Below are 24492 nucleotides of genomic sequence, written 5' to 3'. Positions count from 1 at the left end.
AGTACTGCTCAAGGTTCGGGATGTGCATCAAGTTCTGATTAAAGGAAGACATCGAAGCAATTCAGAGGTGAACTATCAGATTTGTTACCAGTAGGTTCAATCAATGTACAGGGTTTACGCAGTTGTTTTGGGAACTCACATGAGAATTCGATGGTGATGTTATTTTCAAGGAATATTACTGAGAAAATTTAGAGAATCAGTATTTGAAGCGGATTGCAGAACAATTATATTGCCACCAACACACATCCCACATAACAACCACAAAGATATGAGAACTTAGGGCTCGTACAGGGTCATCTAAAAAGCCCTTTTTCCTTCACACTATTTGCAAATGGAACAGGAAAGGATACGATCAGTAGTGCCACATACCATACGGTGGCTTGTGGAGTATTTATATAGACATAGTTATCCTTAAAAAGTGTTATGCACAGATATTTGTATGAGTCAACTGATTCCAATTGTAGTCAGATTATGATATGTTTCTTCACTTTGCGAAGTGCACAATTTTACATTTCATAACATTTAAATAAAGTTTCCAATCTTTGCTCCACTTGGAAATCTTATCAAAATGTAATTGAATATTCATGCAGCTTCTTTCGAACAGTACTTCATTATAGAAACTGGATCATCTGCAAACGTCTACAGTTGCTATAATATTATCTGTAAGGTCATTAATTACAACATGAACAGTGAGGGCGGCGGCACATTTCCCTGGGGCATACCCAAAAGTTACTTCTACATCTGTCGATCACTCTACATACAAGATAACTTATGTCCTGCCTTTTTTTAAAAAAAAAAAAAAAAAAAAATCCTCATCCCAGTACAAATTTTGCTTGATACCCCATCTGATAGTATTTTTGATAATAAGCACAGATGTGATACAGAGTCAAATGCTTGCCAGAAATCGAGTATACTACATCTACTTGACAGCCTTGATCCAAAGCTTTCAGTATGTCATGAGAGAAAAAGAGATCAATGTTCTCAGAATTCTTGTAAATAGGTGTGACCTCAGCTTTCTTCCAATTACTGTGCACAGTCTTTTGTTTGAGGGGGTCTATGATAGATTACAGTTGACAGAGGGGCTAATCCAGATGCAAATTCAGGATATAATCTGACAGGGTTTCCATTGGGCCTTGGAGCTTCGTTCAGTTTTAATGATTTCAGCTGTTTCTCAATGCCACTGGCAAAACTTATTTCAATCTTTTCAGTGGTACAAGGATTAAACTGGGGCAAATCTGGGTTTTCCTTTGCAACTCGCAAACAGAGTAATGCTTTTCTCCTATTGCTTTGCTACCCTCAACTTCAGTTCCTGTCTCTTCTCCAAGTGACTGAACACTAACTTTGGTGCCACAAACTGCCTTCACATACAACAAGAATTTCTTTGGGCTTTGTGAAAGATCATTAGACAATAATCTGTTACAGTAGTCACAGAAGGTTTCATGCACTGCTCCCTTGACAGCCAAAAGCCTTTTATTTCCCTCTCTATCAGTAGCCCTATGCATTAATTTGGACCTATTATGCAGTAGTCTGTTTCTTTAACCATGGAGGGTCCCTCCCATTATGAAGTCTTCTACTGGGTACATAACTACCCAGTACATGGTCAAGTATTCTTTTAAACTTGATCCATAGTTCCTCTGAATGTTCCTGTCCTATGCAAGTTTCTAGTTCTTCATTCAGATATGGCACTACCACTTTTTTTTTTTTTTTTTTTTTCCAATCTAGTTTGTAACTGGGATAGCTGTACACTCGGAGCATACATTTATTTCACAGAAGAGAACTGCCATTTGTATTCAAACAACTGTTATCAAATCTACAACGAACATGTGCTTTAGTATCTACTGATGGTCTTCCTCTCCTATGACGCACACAACAGATGGGTCCCTCTCAACCTAAGATGTGAGTGACCTGCCATTTCTTTCTAACATTCCTCACCCTAAACCTCAGAAGTTACAAGGTCACTACAAGAGCTTGACTTTTCTCACAGTCAACCACAATAATCACACATAGGAGCAAAATTAGAGCCCACAAAAAACCCTCAATAAAAGTGATCCCAGAGATTCGTTGGAAAACTTCCAACTATGTGATTTATCCTTATATTCTGCTCACTGCATGGGTACTACTGAATTCAATGAGGTAAGCAGGTAACAAAACATTGTAGCAAAAGGCAATAAGTGAAGTATTTAGCAGAAAAGCAACAATTTATTACTAACACAGAAGGAGTATTATTATGTGCTATAACTGATAAAATCACTTATTGTCTTAATTAGTTGACACTACACGATTTACTTCTAGTACTGATTAATTCCTTGACATTGTACATGTTTCTTCTAGTATGGACTGGTTGCAACAACCTACAACCGGGGCATATTTAGGTAAGCTCTGTGTGTCACCTGCCTAACTCCCCCATAAACATCTCAGAGGGCATTCATTTTTGTCTTACAAAATATTAAAATATTGGCTTATACATAATTTACTTCAGCACAATATGCTTGTAGATAGTATGTGACGCAGTGAGACTCCTACCTATAAGAAAGGGAGGTAGGATGCATGTACACAGTTCATAGTAGTACCAACAGGGCTATTTGGAAAATAAGGTGTCATAGGTCGCAAAATGGATATGACAGTGAAAATCCGATGAAGCTTTGAACAGATGTGTTGAGCAGTGTGTCTAGTATGCCTGTTGAACACATGATGTCACGTCACCCTTCACGGTTCTGAGTGTACAATGAGCATGTACAAATGCCTAGAAAGATAGTATCACCAGCCAAATACAGGTGGCCGCTGCAAGGTTTCACCTGGTTTCATGCAACCCCATATAACATACCTGTCATGCATTTCCTTTTTCACTACAATTCTTGGTTGCAGACTCTGGGGGAGGGGGAGGGGGGACAATGAAGGTGCACCTCTAGCATTTTCGATGGGAAGTCTTTTCGGATCACCCACCTTACAGCACAGTCCTGTCTCCCTCTGATTTTCATCTCTGCTCACATGAACCACTGTTGGCTATGATGACATTCTGGCAGAGATCAGTGTAAAGAAGTGGTGGAAAGCATAAGGAACTGTCTTCTACAATAAGGGTATTGGAAAGTTGGCACAATGTCACAACAAATGTCCAAATTGGAGCAGTGAGTATGTAGAGAAGTAGATGGAATATGTAGCAATCTGCTGCAAATAAAACATTTCGCAACCAATCAGACCTTACTTTCTGAATAGCCCTCTTATTTACCAAAAGCAGAAACATGTTACATTGTTCTTACTCATATCGGAAGCTTCCTTTAAAAAAAACTTAAAAAAAATAATTATTTTTATTCATAAACTTGGTTTCATGACACAAAATTCAGATCACACACACATAAGTGGCTGCCCATTTACAACAGCACAGAAAGCACTATGTATGAGCTGTGAATACTTGTGTGTCTAACTATTTTTACAAATGAAACACAAACAGGAACCATTCATTCTGTCCCTTAGACATGTGCATAAAAAAGTAACAACATGCAACATCAAAATTATGGAAGATGTGCATGGAGCACAAAGCATGTTAATGTGCATGGAGTCAATTTTCCAAATGAACAGAATTGTGTACTAGGGGCACAGCAATGTGTTTGTGGCTCTGGATCCACCAGCAGTTTTCATTAGTATGTGCTATGACAGTGTTGAGATAAGAAAAACAGGGCACAACTTTTTTATATTATAATTTATATTGTGCAAATTGTGTATAACCAAAAGAATAAAGGTACATACTGGAACCCCTTGCATTTTTCAACATGGCGCATGTGTAAACATTACGCTTCACTAACTGTCAATTTGTTACCAAAACCAGATTTTTCTGCTTTTAGCATCCATTGGCTTTGTGAACTCTCAAGCGGACTGTCACCTTGCAACACAACCTAACATAGACCTCGCACTGTGCTTGTCATCATATCCAAGATTTCAGGGGAGGGGGTCCAATATGTAACCTTAATCTACGGGCCAACTGAATAAGGCTCTGCATCTATTTAAATGCATACGGGAACCTAACACTGACGAATCTATTAATTATTGTACATCACTTATTGAACTAAACTAGTGACATAGTAATAAACAGAAAATTAGAAATTTAATATATTGATTGCTTGGCGAAAGTAAATTCCTTGGATGTTTCAAAAGCTATAAAACATACGGCCGTGTAGTTAACACAAAATCAACACAAACTTCTCCGTTATTTATTTTAAAAATGAAGATGTCAAGTTAAATGAGTCATCGATTACGAATTACGCCAAAGACCATATATCCTTTCTCTTGTGATTTGCATATTTCGCTGCTCGTGTGCAGTGAACCTACTATTCGTCTACAATCACATACACATCATGCATGTCGTTCTAAACTAAGCTTCAAACGAGTGTGGTAACTTGCAGAATATGAGAAATCTTCAGGCCAAGAAGAAACGTTATTTATTTATTTGTTAATAACATTTTCTCCTTCTACTGCTGCCCTTCAGAAAAATACTGTCTGATCAAAAATGTTTCTTGACTTTAAGAGACAAATACTTCGAGATAAAAGAATAATCTTGATTGCGTACATTTTTATTTGAAAATAAAATCCTCCGCAAACAAGATTGTAATTTTATCTCAAATTGTCGTATCTGACACAATGATGGAATGGGACAAATACTCCTAGATTACTATATACTGAACAGTAAACGTACCAAGTAATCGCGAAGGTACTTCACTGGATGTATGGTTCTGAAATTGAAAGACAGAACTTCATTAATTATGCTGACAACTGTAAATGCAATGAACGTAATTAATACATGAACTGACAAAGCAGAGAACTGCTACTTCTGTATTTCATTATTAAGTCCAGCAGCATTGTTTAATTATGATAGATTATAAGATATATTTTCAATAACAGAATCCAGTTTACTTGTATTGCGCCGCCATTTCAACATCAACGACAAAAATGCCAGTGTGAGTCAGTGGTGCGACTATATGCAAAGATTACAACATTATCATAATTATTATAACCATAATTATTGCTGATGCTTAATAGCAGGAAAATATTGAAAGCTTTTCGTTTGAATAAACAATAATTTCTTATATATTGGTTCAAATTAAGTGGAGAGCTTTTCATTTTCCTTTACATTGGGGACGTGGATCATCATATCTTTGGAGCCGCATGGCAGTTGGATTCTGATTGGTTGCATTTGTGAAATGCTGTGGTTTCAACGTTCGCGCAGTCTGTTTTAAATGAGTTGAGAAGCTGTGCTGCATTATAGATTTGGGACTGCAGTTAACCTAACGGTTGAAGTACTGAAGCTGTGCATCTAGGAGAGAAATTGACTCTGTTAGGTACCTTCAATTGATTTAGTTCGTGTATCTTGTGATGGCTGCATCTGGAATTAATCATAATGTAGACCAAGAAAATCGCACTGTAAATGCTGTACACATGAGGAAAGAGGAACTTGAAAACCAGCCAAAGAAGAGAACTGTTTTGGGTGTTCTTAACAAGAATGCAGAGAGAATCCGCTGTCAGAAACCTGCAAAACAGGTAATGAACTAAGTATTATTTTTCCGTTGAAGCTTAATGTTGGTTCGTATTTATTGTCGAAATATCCAGTAGTATTATTCCATATGTAGATATTTCAAAATCTTCTGTTGTGTGGTGTGTAACTGCAAGTTCTGTGTATGTAATTTTTATGGTGTTTTTTTTTTTTTTTTTTTTTTTTGCCCCCCCTTAGAATCGCATTGGCTTTAGAGCTAAATATTGCTAGATTGTCATCAACAGTCGCTGCGGCAGCAAGTGACTATTTTTGCAGTGCCTTTGTGTATATATATATATATATATATATTTTCAGCATAACCATTAAATGAATTTCATAGGTCTGTTAATTTCTTAATAATGGGCCATACTTACTACGGTGGTAATAAGCAATAAAGCTCTTAAGTGTCCCAAAATTAATTCATTGCAAAACACTTGCCTTTTTTGTAAAAATGTTGGCAGAAATAATTCACTTGAGCAACAGTCACAATGAAATAAGATTGCTCAATTTGTTCAGAATTGTTGAAGCAATTAAACTGAAAGCCCAGAAGTTTCTGATAAGTATATTGTTTCAAACAGATGTTGTATTGGGAAGTTCATTGAGGATGCATAACTTTTTCTCACATTGTGTTCAGGTGATTGGGTTAAAATAACTCAATACCTTCTACATACTAACTATATGATACATACAAGTGGTAACTTTAGTCTTCCTGGAAATAATGCAGTTCTCTGTAAGAAATTATGTAAATAAGAACTGTGGACCCAGACAAAATAACAGTATTGAGTGTATACAGAGGGTGGTATGAAGGGTCCCAGGTTTCTCTATTGGAAGAGTGTCACAGAAATGCTGGAAAAAACTAGCAGATGCTTGAAGGTATAAAATTATTTCTTGTTTACTTCAAAAATTTTGGAGAACCAGTCATAAACAAAGAATTTAAAGAAATTCAAGTTACTACATATCTCTTAGGGATGATGGGAAGGTGCTGGCAATCTTAGTCTAATCAGTATCTGCAGGGACACTGAAGAAATAATTTTCCCCAGATCAACTGCTAGTGCTAACATTTGAGTCCACCCATCACTGTAATTTGCTGCCTATAGCTAAGTGGGTGTAAATCAGTCCTTGACAGTTGCAGTGAGCATGGTGTGTTGAGCCTCCCTCAACCATTACCAAAACATGTTTTTGTAAATGTCTCCATGGTAATGCCTCACTGTTAAACTCAGTAGGCAGTTACTTTTATTGCCTGCAGCCTTTAGCTCTTAGTAACTGAAGGTGGCAACAGCACAGGGAGATGCTGGCAGTCTTATGCCATTTATTACAACCACGTGAACATGCTTAAACTGAACAAAGTTAAAAATCAGCTTAGAGTATCCAAAGAGTGATCCAAAAATATAATGTAGTAATAAGCAGACTAAAAACTAGAATAAATATGTGAATTATGCTAAGCATTAAGTCTCTCTCTCTCTCTCTCTCTCTCTCTCTCTCTCTCTCTCTCTCTCTCTCTCTGTGTGTGTGTGTGTGTGTGTGTGTGTGTGTGTGTGTGTGTGTGTGTGTGTGTACTAACTACATGGATACATGACTAGACCGCCACCAGTTGCAGTATCTGCAGGCTGTGGGACAGAGTGGAGAAGGAATTGACAAGAGGAGCAGGTAAGGGGAAAGACTGGTGGGTACTTTGGCAGAGGGCAGCACAAAGTGAAAGTGTGGGATGTGATAATATAGAGGTGGTGGAAACTACTAAGTGGAGAGTGAGAGGACAGTATGTGACTGTAGGTTCAGACTGGAACAACTTCAAGAGAAGAGAATGTGTTTAAAGATTGCTCCCATCTGTGCAGTTTAGAAAAGCTAGTGCTGGAGGTGAGAATCCAGATAGTCCAGGTTGTGGTCATTGAAATAGAGCATCTTACATTCAGCTGCATGTTGTTCCACAGTGTGGTCCACTTAGCTCTTGGCCTGTTTGGTGGTCACCATTCAACCTGGTCAACAGCTGGTTGGTAGGTATAACAATATAATTACTTTTGAATGCATTATGGGAACAGCAGTGATCAATGTCTTATAAATATTTACTATTAAAAACAGTCTTGATCAAGATTTATCAAGGTGACCGGTTTTGACCACTACTGTGGTCATCTTCAGACCATTGAGTAGGAACCTCTTTCTGTTGGAGAATCACTTGGTTAACCTATGTTTTAAATGAGGAACAGAAAGTCTTGTTACATAAATTGAGCTTTCTTTTGGTTTACAACAGCAGCATGCAGGAAGATCTATACATTCTTTAATCATATGAAAGGTGTTGCGCAGTACATAAATTTTTCCTTTGTATAATGTTCAGAAAATACGGAACCAATCTGGGTATTTCAGGTATCGCTGGCCAGAAGTCCTGTCACTTTGACTTTCCAGAAATTAAACCAAGGTATAACCCAGAGGCTACTGGATAAAAATGTTAATCATGTGTGTTGACAATGGCAATTTTACAGTGCCAGAAGCTGATACTAAACTTTCTGAATTCCTTCACCAAATGTGGAATAAATATTGTAATAAAGTTGCGTGCCTGCATGGTATCTTGGTTTTGCAACTGGATTCCTGCCACAATAGTTTCCTGTGAATGACAGGAAGTCATCTAATAAAACATTAGTAATGTCTGGGGTTGCTGAAAACAGTTCTTAAAAGCCCCCTTATCTTTCACTGTAGATAAGCAGCTATAGGAGAAAACGTGAGCAGACCTAATTTATTAATGTTGTCTTCATTCTATCCTATTTTGGGTTGTTAACACATTATTTACTGCCTGTTAAATCCGTAATAAGATAAAAATTAATTGCATAAGTAGAGAAGATACCTGCATGCCACACACAGAAAATGGCTGTTGACCCTAAACAGTACAAAGTGTAGTGTCTTGTTGAAGACAGTAGCACACTAAATCACAAAATTGTCGATCTACAAACCTGGGGATTCATTATAAACAACCTAAATTGTAACTATAATATAGAAAAGATAGCAGTTTATTGGCAAAACCTCTGGAAGATGCAATAAATCTACTACATCCTCTGTGTACTAAATTACACTTATCTTCTAGGGCGATACTGTGCTGTATGGGATCATTGCCAGATAAGATTGACTAAGGACTTCGGGAAAGTTAAAAAAAAGGGGGGGTAGCTTGTACCTTATTATTGCTAAATAAGGGAAATTCACATGGATGTACCATTGGGCTGGTAAACAAAGGAAAGATATTTATTGCCGAGAGAACTTTATTGAAATTTGTCAGCTCAATGCAGTGTTTTTACATGGCAATATATGATCTAAGCCGACTCAAATGTTTGTTTGGGTTGGTGCAACATGCTGTGGGGCTCAGCTACCACTTGCTCCAGGTGTCAAATGATTTAGTAACATGTCCATATAGAGAATATCTGCCTTCTGAAGGTGGGTCAGATGACCCTTTTCCACAGCTACAGAGCCTTTTGCAGCCACTAACTTTGTTTTGGTTCTCCAACTACTGTAGATTAATTTCAGTGGGAAGTGGCTACAGATCTACATTCTAGTGTGGATTCATCTGCTGACTCAGTGTCTGACAGGAAACCAAGCAGATGGTTAATACAATGGGTAAATTGTTTGCAGTAGTCGACAGGTTATCTTTGAACAACAGGATTGTGCACAGGAGACCATGTCCCATATCACGGACCGCAGCAGAGTCCATCCCCCAGTCTACTAATCCCTCAGACAACCTCCTATACCTTGGTGGAACGACGACTGCCGAGTGGCAATCGGGTCAAGACAAACTGTTCTGCAGAACTTAAAGTGCCATCAAACTACTTAATACCTTCATGCCTTCAGATCTGCAAGAGCACATGAGAGGTGGGTGATAAAAGAATGGAAGAGGAATTCCTGGAAGGAATTCGCAATGTCCATTAATTGGTCCACTTCCACTACGCAACTTTCCAGTGGATTTCAGGCAATGCCTTCCCTAGTAATGGGGTTGGGCCTGGTGGATACACCAGAAGAAAGCATGTTTTTTTTGTTAGTTTTCTGACCTCAAAAAGCTTGAGACTACTTGGAGTAAAACATCCTTCAACTTCTTGAAGAGGGACCACATGGACACTTGCCCAATTCTTATCTAATCTTTTCTCGAGGACTGGCATTTTTGATACCACGTTAAGTGTATTCTTGTCTGACTACTGTGTTCCAGAGAATAGGTCCCCCCCCCCCCTCCCCCCCAAATCAGCTGTGTCAAATGATCTTTGTTTGTGGATGACTTTGCAGTCTTCTACTCTCCTTCTGACCTTACAACAATGAGGCAACTACTGTTGACCATTAGGAGGTTGGAAACCTGGGTCAGGACAACTGGTTTTCAGTTCTCACCGGAGAAGACTACATGTGTCAATTTTAACTGTGCCCGTTGAAGTTTTAACCAACCTGTGCACTTTCTCGGTTTAGTGCGACTCAAAATTAACTTGACTACCAAACCTGAAAGATCTATGAACAAACAGCTTCCAGTCTTTGAATATTTCGAAATGCCTTAGCGGAAAAACGTGGAGCTGACAGGTCCTGCCTCCTGCAGTTTTATAGGGCACTTGACCATGTTTAGATTATGGCAGCATGATCTACAGATCAGCCCATACTTCCTACCTCAAGATGTTCAATGCTGGCCACCATAAGGGCATTCAGATATCGACTGGATCCTTCCGGACCAGCCCAGTTCAGAGGCTGATGAACCACCACTCTGATTCAGTGACATCTCCTTTTGGCTCAACAAACACTGAAAATCTGTGTCACCACAAGTCGGTGGCATTTAGTGGAGTGGTCAAACTCGCCTTTGAATGGCTGTTAGGAGTCGGCTCCATTTTTGACTAAGCCATTTAGGATATGTGCTACAGACTGTATAAAGGATCAGGATCTATCAGGCATCAAAATATGCAGCCAGGCATGAAATGCATTGCCACCTTGGTCTCTTCAGAGGCCCAAAGTGATTTTAAGCTTAACACAGTACAACAAAACTTGTACTCCAGATTTTGTTTCCTGATGTAGTTTTTAAAATGAATCTTCCAGAAACTTAAAAATTATGATGCAGAATTGTGCCGTTCTGATGGCACTGGAGAGGATTCGCAGATATTATTCTACAACATTTGTCTGTTCAGACTCCCTTAGTGCACTGCAAGCACTTCACCAAATGTATCCAGTAGACCAGATGATTCAGCTTATTTGCTCCTTACAGCGGCTCCCACAATGTGGCAAGTAGATGCTCTTTCGCTGGTTACCTGGCAACATCAGGGTACAGAGACAAAGCCACCAAGGAAGCATGTCGGGATGGTGCTGTCCATCAGTGTCCTGCCTGGACCAACTGACGTACACTGAGGCTAAGAGGAAATTGGAGCACCTCCGTCCTGTGGCTATGACCACCTCGTATGTCGCCACAGTGAGAACAGTAGCTGCCCCATCAGTTCCTCACATTCTTGTAGCCTCTCAGAACCCCCATTGGTGGTGGGAGCACTTCCCTGTTGCTCCCGCACCACCTACTTCTGGAGCAACACCCCCCCCCCCTCCAACTTCTGAGCCAGAGAGCATAAGTCTTACTCTGCTCCTGCTGCTAGGAGGGGGGTCCCTTGGGTCACTACCTTCCCAGGTTTCTGCTAGTGGGGAAAGGTGACACGTGCCAGTGGCTGAAGAGGCCAAAAGCAGCTGGTTGTAGGGCTTGACGCTCATCCTAAGTCCCAGAGACTGAATCAATGAAATCCTCCCAGTCGGGGAAACCCAAAGATCAGGGGGAGAGATCCAAAAAGGTCCCCAAGACCAAGGGAATTAGGGTGGCACCCACACCACCACTACCTACAAGCTCTGTCTGCAAATGAGGTAGAGATTCTGGTGTCCACTGAGGACCTAGATCTTGCTGGACCCTCAGACACAATGGATATAGACTGCTCGGGCAATAAGTCAGGGGCAGCAGGTGACTGAGGTGTAAACTGCCTCATTGAATGTTCCTTCCCCTCCCAGTCTCACAATGTCATCCTCCAGTGGAATTGCAGCAGTGTTTTCCACCGCCTGGCTGAGCTATGCCAGCTGTTAAGCTTTACACCTGCTATTTGCATTGCCCTCCAGGAAACCTGGTTCCCGGCAATGCAGGCCTCTGCCCTCTGCAGCTATCTCCTCCCCCCTCCACACACACACACACACACACACACACACACACACACACACACACACACACACACACACACACACACACTCACTCACTCACACGTGATGGTTGAGCAGGTGACTACAATAATAGTCTCTGTGGCAGAAAACACGCACACTTGATCTTCAGGGTGCCTTGGCGAAAGGCAGTCCCATGGTGGTCGCTGAAGCTATAAAGAAGCGTCAGCTAGCTCTACGGAGGCATAAGCCAGCTTATCAAACGACGAAAGTGGGAGTGTTTGGGAGATAGCTCAACTGTGGGATGCTATGTCACCTTTCCAAGTCTGGGCAAAGATCAAACGTGTCTTTGGGTACCAGACACCAACAGGTGTTCCTGGTGTTAACATAAATGATGTTATCTGCCGATGCAAAGCACTTTGCTGAGCACTATGCTCGAGCCTCAGCGTCGGAAAATCACCCCCAACCTTTCGCACTCCCAGGTGGCGGCTGGTAGGGAAAGCCCTCTCATTTACTACACGCCACAGTGAAGCCTATAACTCCCTATTTACATAGTGGGAGCTCCTCAGTGCCCTTGCAAATTGACTCGACACAGCTTCTGGGCCACATCGGATCCACAGTCAGATTACACCTCTCATCTGACTACAAGCGACATCTCGCCATCCTCAACTGGATCTGGTGTGATGGCGTCTTTCCATGGCAGCGGTGGGGAGCACGATCATTCCGGTGCTCAAACCCAGTAAGCTGCTGGAATGTATGGGGTGTTGGCAGTTGGGTTGGGTCCTGGAGACACATGGCGTGCTGGCTCCTTGTCAGGGCAGCTTCTGCAAGGGTTGCTTTTTACTGCTGTTAATGTTGTCCCCCTCAAGACTGCCATCCGAACAGCCTTTTCCAGATGACAGCACCTCGTTGCTGTCTTTTTTTTTTTTTAATTTACGAAATGCATATGACACCATCTGGCGACATTTCTCCTTGCCACATTATATGAGTGGGATCTGAGGCCCGCTCCAGATTTTTATCCAAAGTTTCCTGTTGCTTCATACTTTGTCTCTCAAGTTGGTGCCTCTCATAGTCCCCCCCCCCCCCCCATATCCAGGAGAATGGGGTCCTGCAAGGCTCTGTATTCTCTCTTTTTAGCAGTCATTGATGGTCTAGCAACAGCTGCAGGTCTCAGTCTCTCCTTCTCTGTATGCAGATGACTTCCGTATTTTGTACTGCTCAACCAGTACTGGTGTTGCTGAGTAGCGCCTACAGGGAGCCATCCACAAGGTGCAGTTGTGGGCATTAGCCCATGGTTTTCAGCGGCAAAGTCTTGTCATGCACTTCTGTCAGTGTCGTACTGTTCATTCAGAACCAGAACTTTACCTTAATGGCGATCCACTCCCTGTAGTGGGAGACGTATTGATTCTTATAACTGGTTTTAGGCACCCGATTGACTTGGCTTAATTGCCTTTGTCAGCTTCAGTGGAAGTGCTGACAGCACCTCAATGCCCTCCGCTGCTTGAGCAACACCCACTGGGGTGCAGATAGCTCAATGCTGCTGCAGCTCTACAGAGCCCTTATTCAATCCCGCCTTGACTGTGGGAGTCTGGTTTATGGTTCAGGGGCACCCTCACTGTTGTTTACTCAACTCAGTGCACCACCGTGGCATTCACCTAGCGAGAGGAGCTTTTAGGACGGGTCCGGTGACAAGTGTCCTTGTGGAGGCCGGAGTCCCTCCATTGCAGGTTAGGCGTGCACAACTGCTGGCCAGTTATGTTGCACACATTTGTAATTCTCCTGTACATCCGAATTAGTCGCCTTTTCCCGCCCACGGCAGTTCATCTCCTGGATCGGGGGGCCGGGTCAGGGCTTCCAATTGCAGTTTGTCTGATCCCTTCTTTCTGAACTGGAGTCCTTGCCTTTACCACCTATACTTGAGGTCCATTCATGTAAACCTCTATGGCTTAATGGCTTACACCCAGGCTGCAGCTTCTCCTGGACCTTCCACATGGTCCTAAGGACTGAGTTAACCCTGCAGCTCTCTGTCACTTCCTCAAGAGTCTTGACATGTACTGAGGCTGCGAAGTGGTTTATGCAGACGGCTCAATGGCTGATGCTCACATCGGCTTCGCGTATGCCCATGACAGCTAGGTGGCTGATTGTTATGTTGGCTTCGTCTTTGTCTGCAGAGGACATATTGAACAGCATTCCTTGCCCAATGGCTGCAATGTTTTCCCGGCTGAGCTGGTGGCTATATCTCTTGCTCCTGAGCACATCTGTTCATACCCTGGGGAGTAATTTCTTCTGTGTACTGAGTCCTTGAGCAGCGTACAAGCTATCGACCAGTGCTACCCTCATCATCCTTTGGTAGCGACCATCCAGGAGTCCATCTATGCCCTGGAACAGTCCAGTCGTTCAGTGGTGGTTGTCTGGACCTCAGGTCATGTTCAAATCCCAGGCAATGAACTTGCTGAAAGGCTGGCCAAACGGGCTAAGCAGAAACCACTTATGGGGGATCGGCTTCTCTCCAACTGACCTGCATTCAGTACTACGCCGCAAGGTTTTGCAGCTTTTTGAGACGAATGGCATTACCTCAGCATGCACAACCTACTGAGTGCTATTAAGGAGACTACAAATGTGTGGCAGTTATCCTTGCTGCCCTCTTGCAGGGACTCTGTGCTTCTCTGCTGGCTCCACATTAGCAACGCTACAGTGACACACAGCTACCTCCTGCACCGTGATGACCCACCTCATTGTCGGTGTGGTGCCTGGCTGACAGTGGCCCATATCTTGGTGAGCCGTCCTTATTTGGGTGCCCTGCGACACTCTTCAGTTACCAGAATCGTTGCAATTAATTTTAGCTGACAATGCCTCATCGGCTAATTTAGTTTTACGTTTTATTCATGACTGTGGGTTTTATCATTCTGTATAAGTTTTAGTGCATGTCCATTGTCCCCTTTTCCCCACTCTAATGCTTTCAGGGTGGATGTTTCAATGTGTCGCACAGTGGCTGGCTTTTACATTTATGCTTGTGGTCGGCCAGCAACATTCATCTGTTATCTTGTTTTTACCCCTTCTACCTGTTTCTCGCTTTCTCTGCAGTTTTCTTTTCGTGTTTTGTCCATAGTCACTCTTCTGGTTCTTCCTTCCTCCTGTAACTGTGCTGTAAGTCTTTCTTTTCTTTCCCTTGTGTAATTATTTTACCGGGACCAATGACCTCACAGTTTGATCCCTTGCCGCTCCTTCCCCCTCTTTTAAACCAACCAACCAATCCAACACATAGAAAGCTCGCTTCGCACCTGTACTTGTCATGTTTGTGACTAGTGCTGACAATTGGCAAATTACCACACTAAGCTGTGGAGGTACACAGAGAGAGACTCTTTAAGGGTTTCTCTTCAAAATAACGTGTGTATCAGTACAATGTATGGTTCTTCTGCAATGAATAGTGTTCCCAGACTTTATTTACACCCAATATTAGTCTTAGATGGTGATTTGGTGCCTGAAAGGGTAAAGATGATGGTGTACTGACACCCTGATACAGCCCCAGGACAGGACCACGTTGTTGTTGTTGTTGTTGTTGTTGTGGTCTTCAGTCCTGAGACTGGTTTGATGCAGCTCTCCATGCTACTCTATCCTGTGCAAGCTTCATCATCTCCCAGTACCTACTGCAACCTACATCATTCTGAATCTGCTTAGTGTATTCATCTGTTGGTCTCCCTCTACGATTTTTACCCTCCACGCTGCCCTCCAATGCTAAATTTGTGATCCCTTGATGCCTCAAAACATGTCCTACCAACCGATCCCTTCTTCTAGTCAAGTTGTGCCACAAACTTCTCTTCTCCCCAATCCTATTCAATACCTCCTCATTAGTTGCGTGATCTACCCACCTTATCTTCAGCATTCTTCTGTAGCACCACATTTCGAAAGCTTCTATTCTCTTCTTGTCCAAACTGGTTATCGTCCATGTTTCACTTCCATACATGGCTACACTCCATACAAATACTTTCAGAAATGACTTCCTGACACTTAAATCGATACTCGATGTTAACAAATTTCTCTTCTTCAGAAACGCTTTCCTTGCCATTGCCAGTCTACATTTTATATCTTCTCTACTTTGACCATCATCAGTTATTTTGCTCCCCAAATAGCAAAACTCCTTTACTACTTTAAGTGTCTCATTTCCTAATCTAATCCCCTCAGCATCACCCAATTTAATTTGACTACATTCCATTATCCTCGTTTTGCTTTTGGTGATGTTCATCTTATATCCTCCTTTCAAGACACTGTCCATTCCGTTCAACTGCTCTTCAAAGTTCTTTGCCATCTCGGACAGAATTACAATGTCATTGGCGAACCTCAATGTTTTTACTTCTCATTGAATTTTAATACCTACTCCGAATTTTTCTTTTGTTTCCTTTACTGCTTGCTCAATATACAGCTTGAATAACATCGGGGAGAGGCTACAACCCTGTCTCTCCTTTCCCAACCACTGCTTCCCTTTCATGCCCCTCGACTCTTATAACTGCCATCTGGTTTCTGTACAAATTGTAAATAGCCTTTCGCTCCCTGTATTTTACCCCTGCCACCTTTAGAATTTGAAAGAGAGTATTCCAGTTAACATTGTCAAAAGCTTTCTCTAAGTCTACAAATGCTAGAAACGTAGGTTTGCCTTTTCTTAATCTTTCTTCTAAGATAAGTCGTAAGGTTAGTATTGCCTCACGTGTTCCAACATTTCTAAGGAATCCAAACTGATCTTCCCCGAGGTCCGCTTCTACCAGTTTTTCCATTTGTCTGTAAAGAATTCGCGTTAGTATTTTGCAGCTGTGACATTAAACTGACAGGACCACATCCATAACCAAATAATAAAGTGCCAATCAGTGGATTGACAATGTCATATTCTTGCCATCTTTAACTGCCTCTGTAGCGAGGGTGAATTCCTGTTGGAATGGCAGGACAGCATCATCCCAGTACTGAAACCAGGTAAGCACCCTTTAGAGATACAGTTATCACCCAGTAAATCTGGCCACTAAGTTGCTTGAGTGCATGGTGAGCTGGCAGCTGTATTAGCTGCTTGATTCTGGGGATCTTCTGGCTCCATTCGAGGCTGGTTTTTGCAAAGGCCGTTCAACCACTGGTATTTTAGTTAACGTGGAGTCTGTCATCCGAACATGTTTTGTCAAACGTCAACACCTCATAGTTATCTTCTTTGACCTGCAAAAGGCTTATGGCATAACATCCTTGTTACCTTACACTAGTGGGGTCTCTGGGGTCTGCTTCAGATTTTTATTCAGAGATTTTTTGTTTTGCCACACATTCCAGGTTTGAATTGGCACTTCCTGCAGTACCCCCCGTATTAGGCAATCAGGTCCTGCCGTGCTCTATACTGTCCTTCTCTTTCTAATAGCCGTCAAAGGCATGCCAGGAGCTGTGGTGTCCTTTGTATTGCCCTTCTTGTACGCTGATTAATTTTGCCTCTACTAATGCTCCTGCGGTTTCAATGTCACTAAGCATTGACTGCAAGACATACAAAAAGTGCTGGCCTGGGTCCTCACCCATGGCTTTGTTTTAAACTGCCACGACTAGTGTCATCTTCTGTTTACGACATACTATTCGCCCACAACCAGAACTTTACCTCAACGGCCAATTATTACTCACTGGTGGAGACAATAACACTTTTCAGGACTCGTGTTTGCACAGATTCCCAATCCTTCCCGGCTTCAAAGTGCTTCACTGTCTTAACACCAGCTGGGTGGAGATCCGCACTAGCCTTGTGCAGCTTTACAAAACCCTCATACAACCATGTCTTCATTAAGGGAGTCTGGAATGCAGTTTGGCATCGCTCTGTGTTGTGGATACTGTATATGCTGCACCACTACTGTGTTCAGCTTGCAACAGGAGTGATGCAAAGTAGCCCTGTGAGCTCATAGAGGTGGAGTCAATCCATTTGGGATCAGGTGCCAACAGCTTTCCAATTATGCCACCCAACTAGTCCATACTGATGGCTCAGTGGTTGCTGGTGATGTGCACTTTGCCTACTCTCACACAGGAAACGCAGAACTGTTCTTGTTGCCTGGTGGCTGTAGTGTTGTCACTATGTAGATGGTTGCCATGTCTCGTGCTCTTGAACATATCCATTCCTGCACTGGTGGGTCTTTCGTGTGCAGCCCCCTCTGCGGGACCGGGGGTTAGAATAGGCCTGAGGTATTCCTGCCTGTCGTACGAGGCAATTAAAAGGAGTTTGACACGTTTCAGCCTTTATTTGATGGTCCCCTGTAGGGTTTGACCTCCGTTCTTCAAAATTTTCCCAAAGAGCGAGTGAATTGGGGAAGGGCACCTCACAAGGTGCATCGTGTCCATCGTGCATTGAGATCTTTAGCCCGCTTTCTCATCGTCGCATTGCAGTCCTGCCCATTCACCATCTCTTGGACAAGGACACCTTCCTGGTTGTGTTTTCTACCATCCACTGTTCAGTGTAGATTTCTGCGTCAACGATGACCATGCACTTCTTTGCACCTGATATGCAGCACACTAGCTGGTCCGCTGTGGTGAGACCTCCATGTACATTGTCGGTTGTATCCCCCTGGCCACATAGGGATCGCTCTGCTGATGGCCACGTCGTTAACTCCCCACATATGCCAAGGGATAGATGCCCATCCCCCTGGGGTATTGGGATTCCCTGCAATGACTATCCTGCCATGTGGCCTGTGCTGCAGCCAGGTGGCACCTGTGGGGAGGGCTCAGGGTCAGAGTGCATGGTATCAGGGTGGATGACACGCAATGAAGTGTCAATCATCTCTTGCTACTGCTGGTGGTGAAACACCAGCAGTCTCTAAGCCATCACGAGCTCAATTCAGTGCACAGAAGTATGGCTCCAAATCATTACACCCCTCCCCACCCCCCGGCCACACCATGGGAGGAACATCAGGCTAAGGATGGTAGAGAGATGATGGGGAACCCTTCATGACAATGAAGCCTCAGTTTTTGTTCAAGTTTGGGGAGGTGGGGGGATTGTCCAAAATGAGATCTGGGTCAGTCTTGATCAAAACAGCATCCTCTGCCCAATCATGGGAGTTACTTGCTTGTGAGAAGCTGGGGATGTTTCTGTGACCATCACGACTCTTAAGAGCTTAAATATGGTCCAGGGTAGTGTATTTCACAAAGGCCTTCTTTTGCAGTTTGACCATCGGCCGCGCGCCAATTTAGAGCGGCGAGGTGTAAAATTCGTCCAGCGTGTCCACCAGGGTCCGAAGGATAATCGGGTTGCCACCAGCGCTTTCATCTTGGCCTTTGAGGGTAATGCATTGCCCGAGGTCAGAGTGATGTTCTACTGATATGATGTCCCTCATCTGATGCGGTGCTTTAAGTGCTGGAAGTTCAGCCATGTCTTCCCACTATACTTCCAGCATCACATGCCGAGATTGCTGACGCGCATCACATCCCAATACTCCATGTGTGCTGCCTAGCATCTCTCAACTACGGAGTGCACCATTCGCCTTGCTTGCCTGAATTGGCTGCAGGATTCTTCAGAAAGAAAGGAAAATCGTGGAGTAAAAGACCCTGGACTGACTGACCTACACTGAGGCTAAGAAAAAATTTGAACGCCTGCATGCTGTGCGTATGACATAGTCTAACCCAGGTCACCTCTGAGCTGGAAAACTACACCTGCCCCCATGATGGTGGGGTGCTTTTCCCTTCCTGTTGCTCCTGCGCCACCTACTTCGGGAGTAGTGAATCCCACAATGCCCCATTTACAGTGGTAGATCCTCTGTGCCCTTGCACATTGCCCCGGCACAGCTCCTGGGCCTGATTGCATCCACAGCCAGATGATTAAATGTCTCTCATCTGACTAAAAGCGACATATCCTCATCTTCAACCAGATCTGGTGCAATGGTGTCTTGCCATCGCAATGGCAGTAGAGCATCGTCATTTCAGTGCTCAAACCCAGCAAAAACCTGTTTGATGTGGATAGCTATCGGCTCATCAGCCTCGCCAACATTCTTTGTAAGCTGCTGGAACATGTATGTCGGCGATTGAGTTGGAGTCACGTGGCTTGCTGTCTCCATGTCAAGGCTGATTCTGCCATGGTCACTCTACCACTGTGTCCATCGAGTCTGCCATCCGAACAGCCTTTTCCAGATGGCAGCACCTGATTGCAGTCTTAAGCTTTGACTTAGGTAAAGCACACGACACGACTTGGCAACATCATATCCTTGCCACATTGTATGAGTTGGGTCTCCAGGGACCACTCCCAATTTTTATCCAAAACTTCCTGTCGCTTCTTACTTTCCGTGTCAGAGTTGGTGACTCCCACAGATCCATCCATATCCAGGAGAATGGAGTACCACAGGGCTCTGGATTGTCTCTCTTTTTAGTGGCCGTTAATGGTGTAGCAGCAGCTGTCGGGCCTTCAGTCTCACCTTCTCTGTATGCAGACGACTTCTGCATTTCGTCCTGCAGCTGCAGTACTGTTATTGCTCAGTGTCACCTCCTGGGAGCCATCCCCAAGGCGCAGTCATGGGCTCTAGGCCATGGTTCGGCAGAGCCTTCAGCGTTGTGTTTACTCGACCCTGTGTGCCACTGTGGGGTTCGATTAGAGACAGTAGCGTTTAGGACGAGTCTGGTGACCAGTGTATTAATGGAGGCTGGTTGTTTTCCACTGCAGATGAGACGTGCACAACTGCTCACCAATTACGCAGCACACATTCACAGTTCCCCTGAGCATCCGAATTAGTCTGCTTTTCCCATCTGCGGCAGACCATCTCCTGCATCGGCGGCACAGATCAGGGTTCACGGTTACCTTTCGTGTATGGTTTCTTCTCTCCGAACTGGAGTCCTTCCCTTTACCACCTCTACTTGTGGACCATTTCCTCCATGGTGTACACCTCGGCTGGAGCTTTGTCTGGACCTTTTGCGTATCCCTAAGGACTCCGTTAAAACCGCTGCTCTTTGCTGTCACTTCCTCTCGATTCTTGATGTGTTCCGGGGCTCTGAAGTGGTTTACACCGACCGCTCAATGGTTGGTGGTCATGTAGGCTTCGCATATGTTCATGGAAGACATATTGAGCAGCACTCCTTGCCAGTTCGCTGCACTGTTTTCGCTGCAGAGCTGGTGGCCATATCTCGTGGTCTTGAGTACATCTGCTCATGCCCTGGCAAGTCATTTCTCATGTGTGCTGACCCATTCAACAGCCTACACGCTAACGACCAGTACTACCCTCGCCACTGTCTGGTAGTGTCAATTCCAGAGTCCATTTATGCCCTGGAACAGTCTCGCTGTTCCGTGGTGTTTGTGTGGATCCCAGGACACGTCGGAATCCGTGGCAACGAACTTGCTGACAGGCTGGCCAAACAGGTGACACGGAAACAGCTTCTGAAGATAGTCATCTCTGAAGCAGACCTGCATTCTGTCTTACTCAGCAGGGTTTTCTGGCTTTGGGAGATGGCATGGCATAACAGCATGCACAACAAACTGCATGTCATTGAGGAGACTACGAATGTATGGAAGTCTTCCATGAAGGCCTCTCGCAGGGAATCGGTTGTCCTCTGCCAGCTCTGCATTGGCCATATGGGGCTAATACATCGTTACCTACTGTCACAAGGACCCACCAAAGTGTCCCTGTGGCTCCCAAATGAGTTGTCCACCTCTTGCTGGACTGCCCACTATTAGCCGCTCTGCAGCAGCCTTTTAACTTTCCCAGCGCCCTGCCTTCAGTGTTGGGCAACAATGCCTCCACAGCAGCTTTAGTTTCACGTTTTATCCGTGAAAGTGGGTTTTATACTTCCATATAGGTTTTAGTTGCATGTCCTTTGTCCCTCTGTTCCCTCCACCTTAGTGCTTTTAGGGTGGAGGGTTTAATGTATTGCAGAGTGGCTGGCTTTCCCTTTTTATTCTCGTGGTTGGCCAGCCACTACAATCTGCTTTCATGGTTTACTCTCTTCTCTTTCTAGTGTCTGTTGTCTTGTTTTGTTCCTTTTCGTGTTAGTTGCCTTCCCTTCATTTTTGTGGCTTTCCTTTCTTTCCGTTATGTTTTGTCCATTTTATTCTCACACTTATTATTTTATTAGGACCAAGGGACCAATGACCTCATAGTTTGGTCCCTTCTCCTGCCTCTAAACCAACCAACCTTATGTTCAGCGACTGATCAGTTCACAAACTTTCAACCTGTCACCCTCGCCATTTCCTGGATTATATGCGTTTCCATGTTGCATATGTATTTTACTGGTTATTGCATATTTTCACTAAAAGGTAGTGGCGATGCATATTTTCACTCTGTTTACAATACAGGGTGATTCAAAAAGAATACCACAACTTTAAAAATGTGTGTTTAATGAAAGAAACATAATATAACCTTCTGTTATACATCATTACAAAGAGTATTTAAAAAGGTTTTTTTTTTTTCACTCAAAAACAAGTTCAGAGATGTTCAATATGGCCCCCTCCAGACACACGAGCAATATCAACCCGATACTCCAATTCGTTCCACACTCTCTGTAGCATATCAGGCGTAACAGTTTGGATAGCTGCTGTTATTTCTCGTTTCAAATCATCAATGGTGGCTGGGAGAGGTGGCCGAAACACCATATCCTTAACATACCCCCATAAGAAAAAATCGCAGGGGGTAAGATCAGGGCTTCTTGGAGGCCAGTGATGAAGTGCTCTGTCACGGGCTGCCTGGCGGCCGATCCATCGCCTCGGGTAGTTGACAGTGCTTGAACAAATTTCAGACGATAAGGTTTCATAACTAACCTTTTTCGTAGGACTCTCCATACAGTTGATTGTGGAATTCGCAGCTCTCTGCTAGCTCTGCGAGTCGATTTTCCTGGGCTGCGAACAAATGCTTGCTGGATGCGTGCTACATTTTCATCACTCGTTCTCGGCCGTCCAGAACTTTTCCCTTTGCACAAACACCCATTCTCTGTAAACTGTTTATACCAACGTTTAATACACCACCTATCAGGAGGTTTAACACCATACTTCGTTCGAAATGCACGCTGAACAACTGTCGTCGATTCACTTCTGCCGTACTCAGTAACACAAAAAGCTTTCTGTTGAGCGGTCGCCATCTTAGCATCAACTGACGCTGATGCCTAGTCAACAGCGCCTCAAGCGAACAAATGTACAACTAAATGAAACTTTATAGCTCCCTTAATTCGCCGACAGATTGTGCTTAGCTCTGCCTTTTGTCGTTGCAGAGTTTTAAATTCCTAAAGTTGTGGTATTCTTTTTGAATCGCCCTGTATTTTAACTTCCCCCCATGAACCATGGACCTTGCCGTTGGTGGGGAGGCTTGCGTGCCTCAGCGATACAGATGGCCGTACCGTAGGTGCAACCACAACGGAGGGGTATCTGTTGAGAGGCCAGACAAACATGTGGTTCCTGAAGAGGGGCAGCAGCCTTTTCAGTAGTTGCAGGGGCAACAGTCTGGATGATTGACTGATCTGGCCTTGTAACATTAACCAAAACGGCCTTGCTGTGCTGGTACTGCGAACGGCTGAAAGCAAGGGGAAACTACAGCCGTAATTTTTCCCGAGGACATGCAGCTTTACTGTATAATTAAATGATGATGGCGTCCTCTTGGGTAAAATATTCCGGAGGTAAAATAGTCCCCCATTCGGATCTCCGGGCGGGGACTACTCAAGAGGACGTCGTTATCAGGAGAAAGAAAACTGGCATTCTACGGATCGGAGCGTGGAATGCAGATCCCTTAATCGGGCAGGTAGGTTAGAAAATTTAAAAAGGGAAATGGATAGGTTAAACTTAGATATAGTGGGAATTAGTGAAGTTCGGTGGCAGGAGGAACAAGACTTTTGGTCAGGTGATTACAGGGTTATAAATACAAAATCAAATAGGGGTAATGCAGGAGTAGGTTTAATAATGAATAAAAAATAGGAGTGCGGGTTAGCTACTACAAACAGCATAGTGAACGCATTATTGTGGCCAAGATAGACACAAAGCCCATGCCTACTACAGTAGTACAAGTTTATATGCCAACTAGCTCTGCAGATGATGAAGAAATTGAAGAAATGTATGAAGAGATAAAAGAAATTATTCAGGTAGTGAAGGGAGACGAAAATTTAATAGTCATTGGTGACTGGAATTCGTCAGTAGGAAAAGGGAGAGAAGGAAACATAGTAGGTGAATATGGATTGGGGGGAAGAAATGAAAGAGGAAGCCGCCTTGTAGAATTTTGCACAGAGCATAACTTAATCATAGCTAACACTTGGTTCAAGAATCATAAAAGGTTGTATACCTGGAAGAATCCTGGAGATACTAATAGGTATCAGATAGATTATATAATAGTAAGACAGAGATTTAGGAACCAGGTTTTAAATTGTAAGACATTTCCAGGGGCAGATGTGGACTGTGACCACAATCTATTGGTTATGAGCTGTAGATTAAAACTGAAGAAACTGCAAAAAGGTGGGAATTTAAGGAGATGGGATCTGGACAAACTGACTAAACCAGAGGTTGTACAGAGTTTCAGAGAGAGCATAAGGGAACAATTGACAGGAATGGGGAAAAGAAATACAGTAGAAGAAGAATGGGTAGCTTTGAGGAATGAAATAGTCAAGGCAGCAGAGGATCAAATAGGTAAAAAGACGAGGACTAGTAGAAATCCTTGGGTAACAGAAGAAATATTGAATTTCATTGATGAAAGGAGAAAATATAAAAATGCAGTAAATGAAGCAGGCAAAAGGGAATACAAACGTCTCAAAAATGAGATCGACAGGAAGTGCAAAATGGCTAAGCAGGGATGGCTAGAGGACAAATGTAAGGATGTAGAGGCTTGTCTCACTAGGGGTAAGATAGATACTGCCTACAGGAAAATTAGACACCTTTGGAGAAAAGAGAGCCACTTGTATGAATA

At 43.4% G+C, this 24492-nt stretch overlaps 2 protein-coding genes across 5 annotated transcripts in view; one reads left to right on the top strand and one right to left on the bottom strand.

The window, feature by feature from the left end:
* LOC126198425 (exosome complex component RRP43-like) overlaps positions 1-4967 on the bottom strand; it is a 131236-nt gene extending 126269 nt beyond the window's left edge. The window contains exons 1-2 of one of the 4 annotated variants that reach the window (XM_049934730.1): positions 4906-4967; positions 4688-4724 (exon numbers count right to left, since the gene is read on the bottom strand). Coding sequence is in view for 1 of the 4 variants with exons in the window: in XM_049934731.1 (XP_049790688.1) it covers positions 4688-4724; positions 4906-4922 (54 nt within the window). In the remaining 3 variants the exon portion in view is untranslated. Of the gene's footprint in view, positions 1-4687; positions 4725-4802 lie in introns of all 4 variants that reach the window. The other 3 variants (XM_049934731.1, XM_049934729.1, XM_049934732.1) reach the window with 3 other exon arrangements.
* A 198-nt stretch (positions 4968-5165) lies between these two features.
* Positions 5166-24492, top strand: part of LOC126199170 (cyclin-A2) — a 51494-nt gene continuing 32167 nt past the window's right edge. Inside the window, exon 1 of the mRNA XM_049935929.1 lies at positions 5166-5529. Coding sequence (XP_049791886.1) covers positions 5365-5529 — 165 coding nt within the window. The 5' untranslated portion in view covers positions 5166-5364. The remainder of the gene's footprint in view (positions 5530-24492) is intronic.

The sequence above is a fragment of the Schistocerca nitens genome, chromosome 8, assembly GCF_023898315.1.
Source record: "Schistocerca nitens isolate TAMUIC-IGC-003100 chromosome 8, iqSchNite1.1, whole genome shotgun sequence".
Classification (NCBI taxonomy): Eukaryota; Metazoa; Arthropoda; class Insecta; order Orthoptera; family Acrididae; genus Schistocerca; species Schistocerca nitens.
The sequence above is the reverse complement of the archived record's forward strand: the minus strand, read 5'-3'. Positions and strand labels throughout refer to the sequence as shown.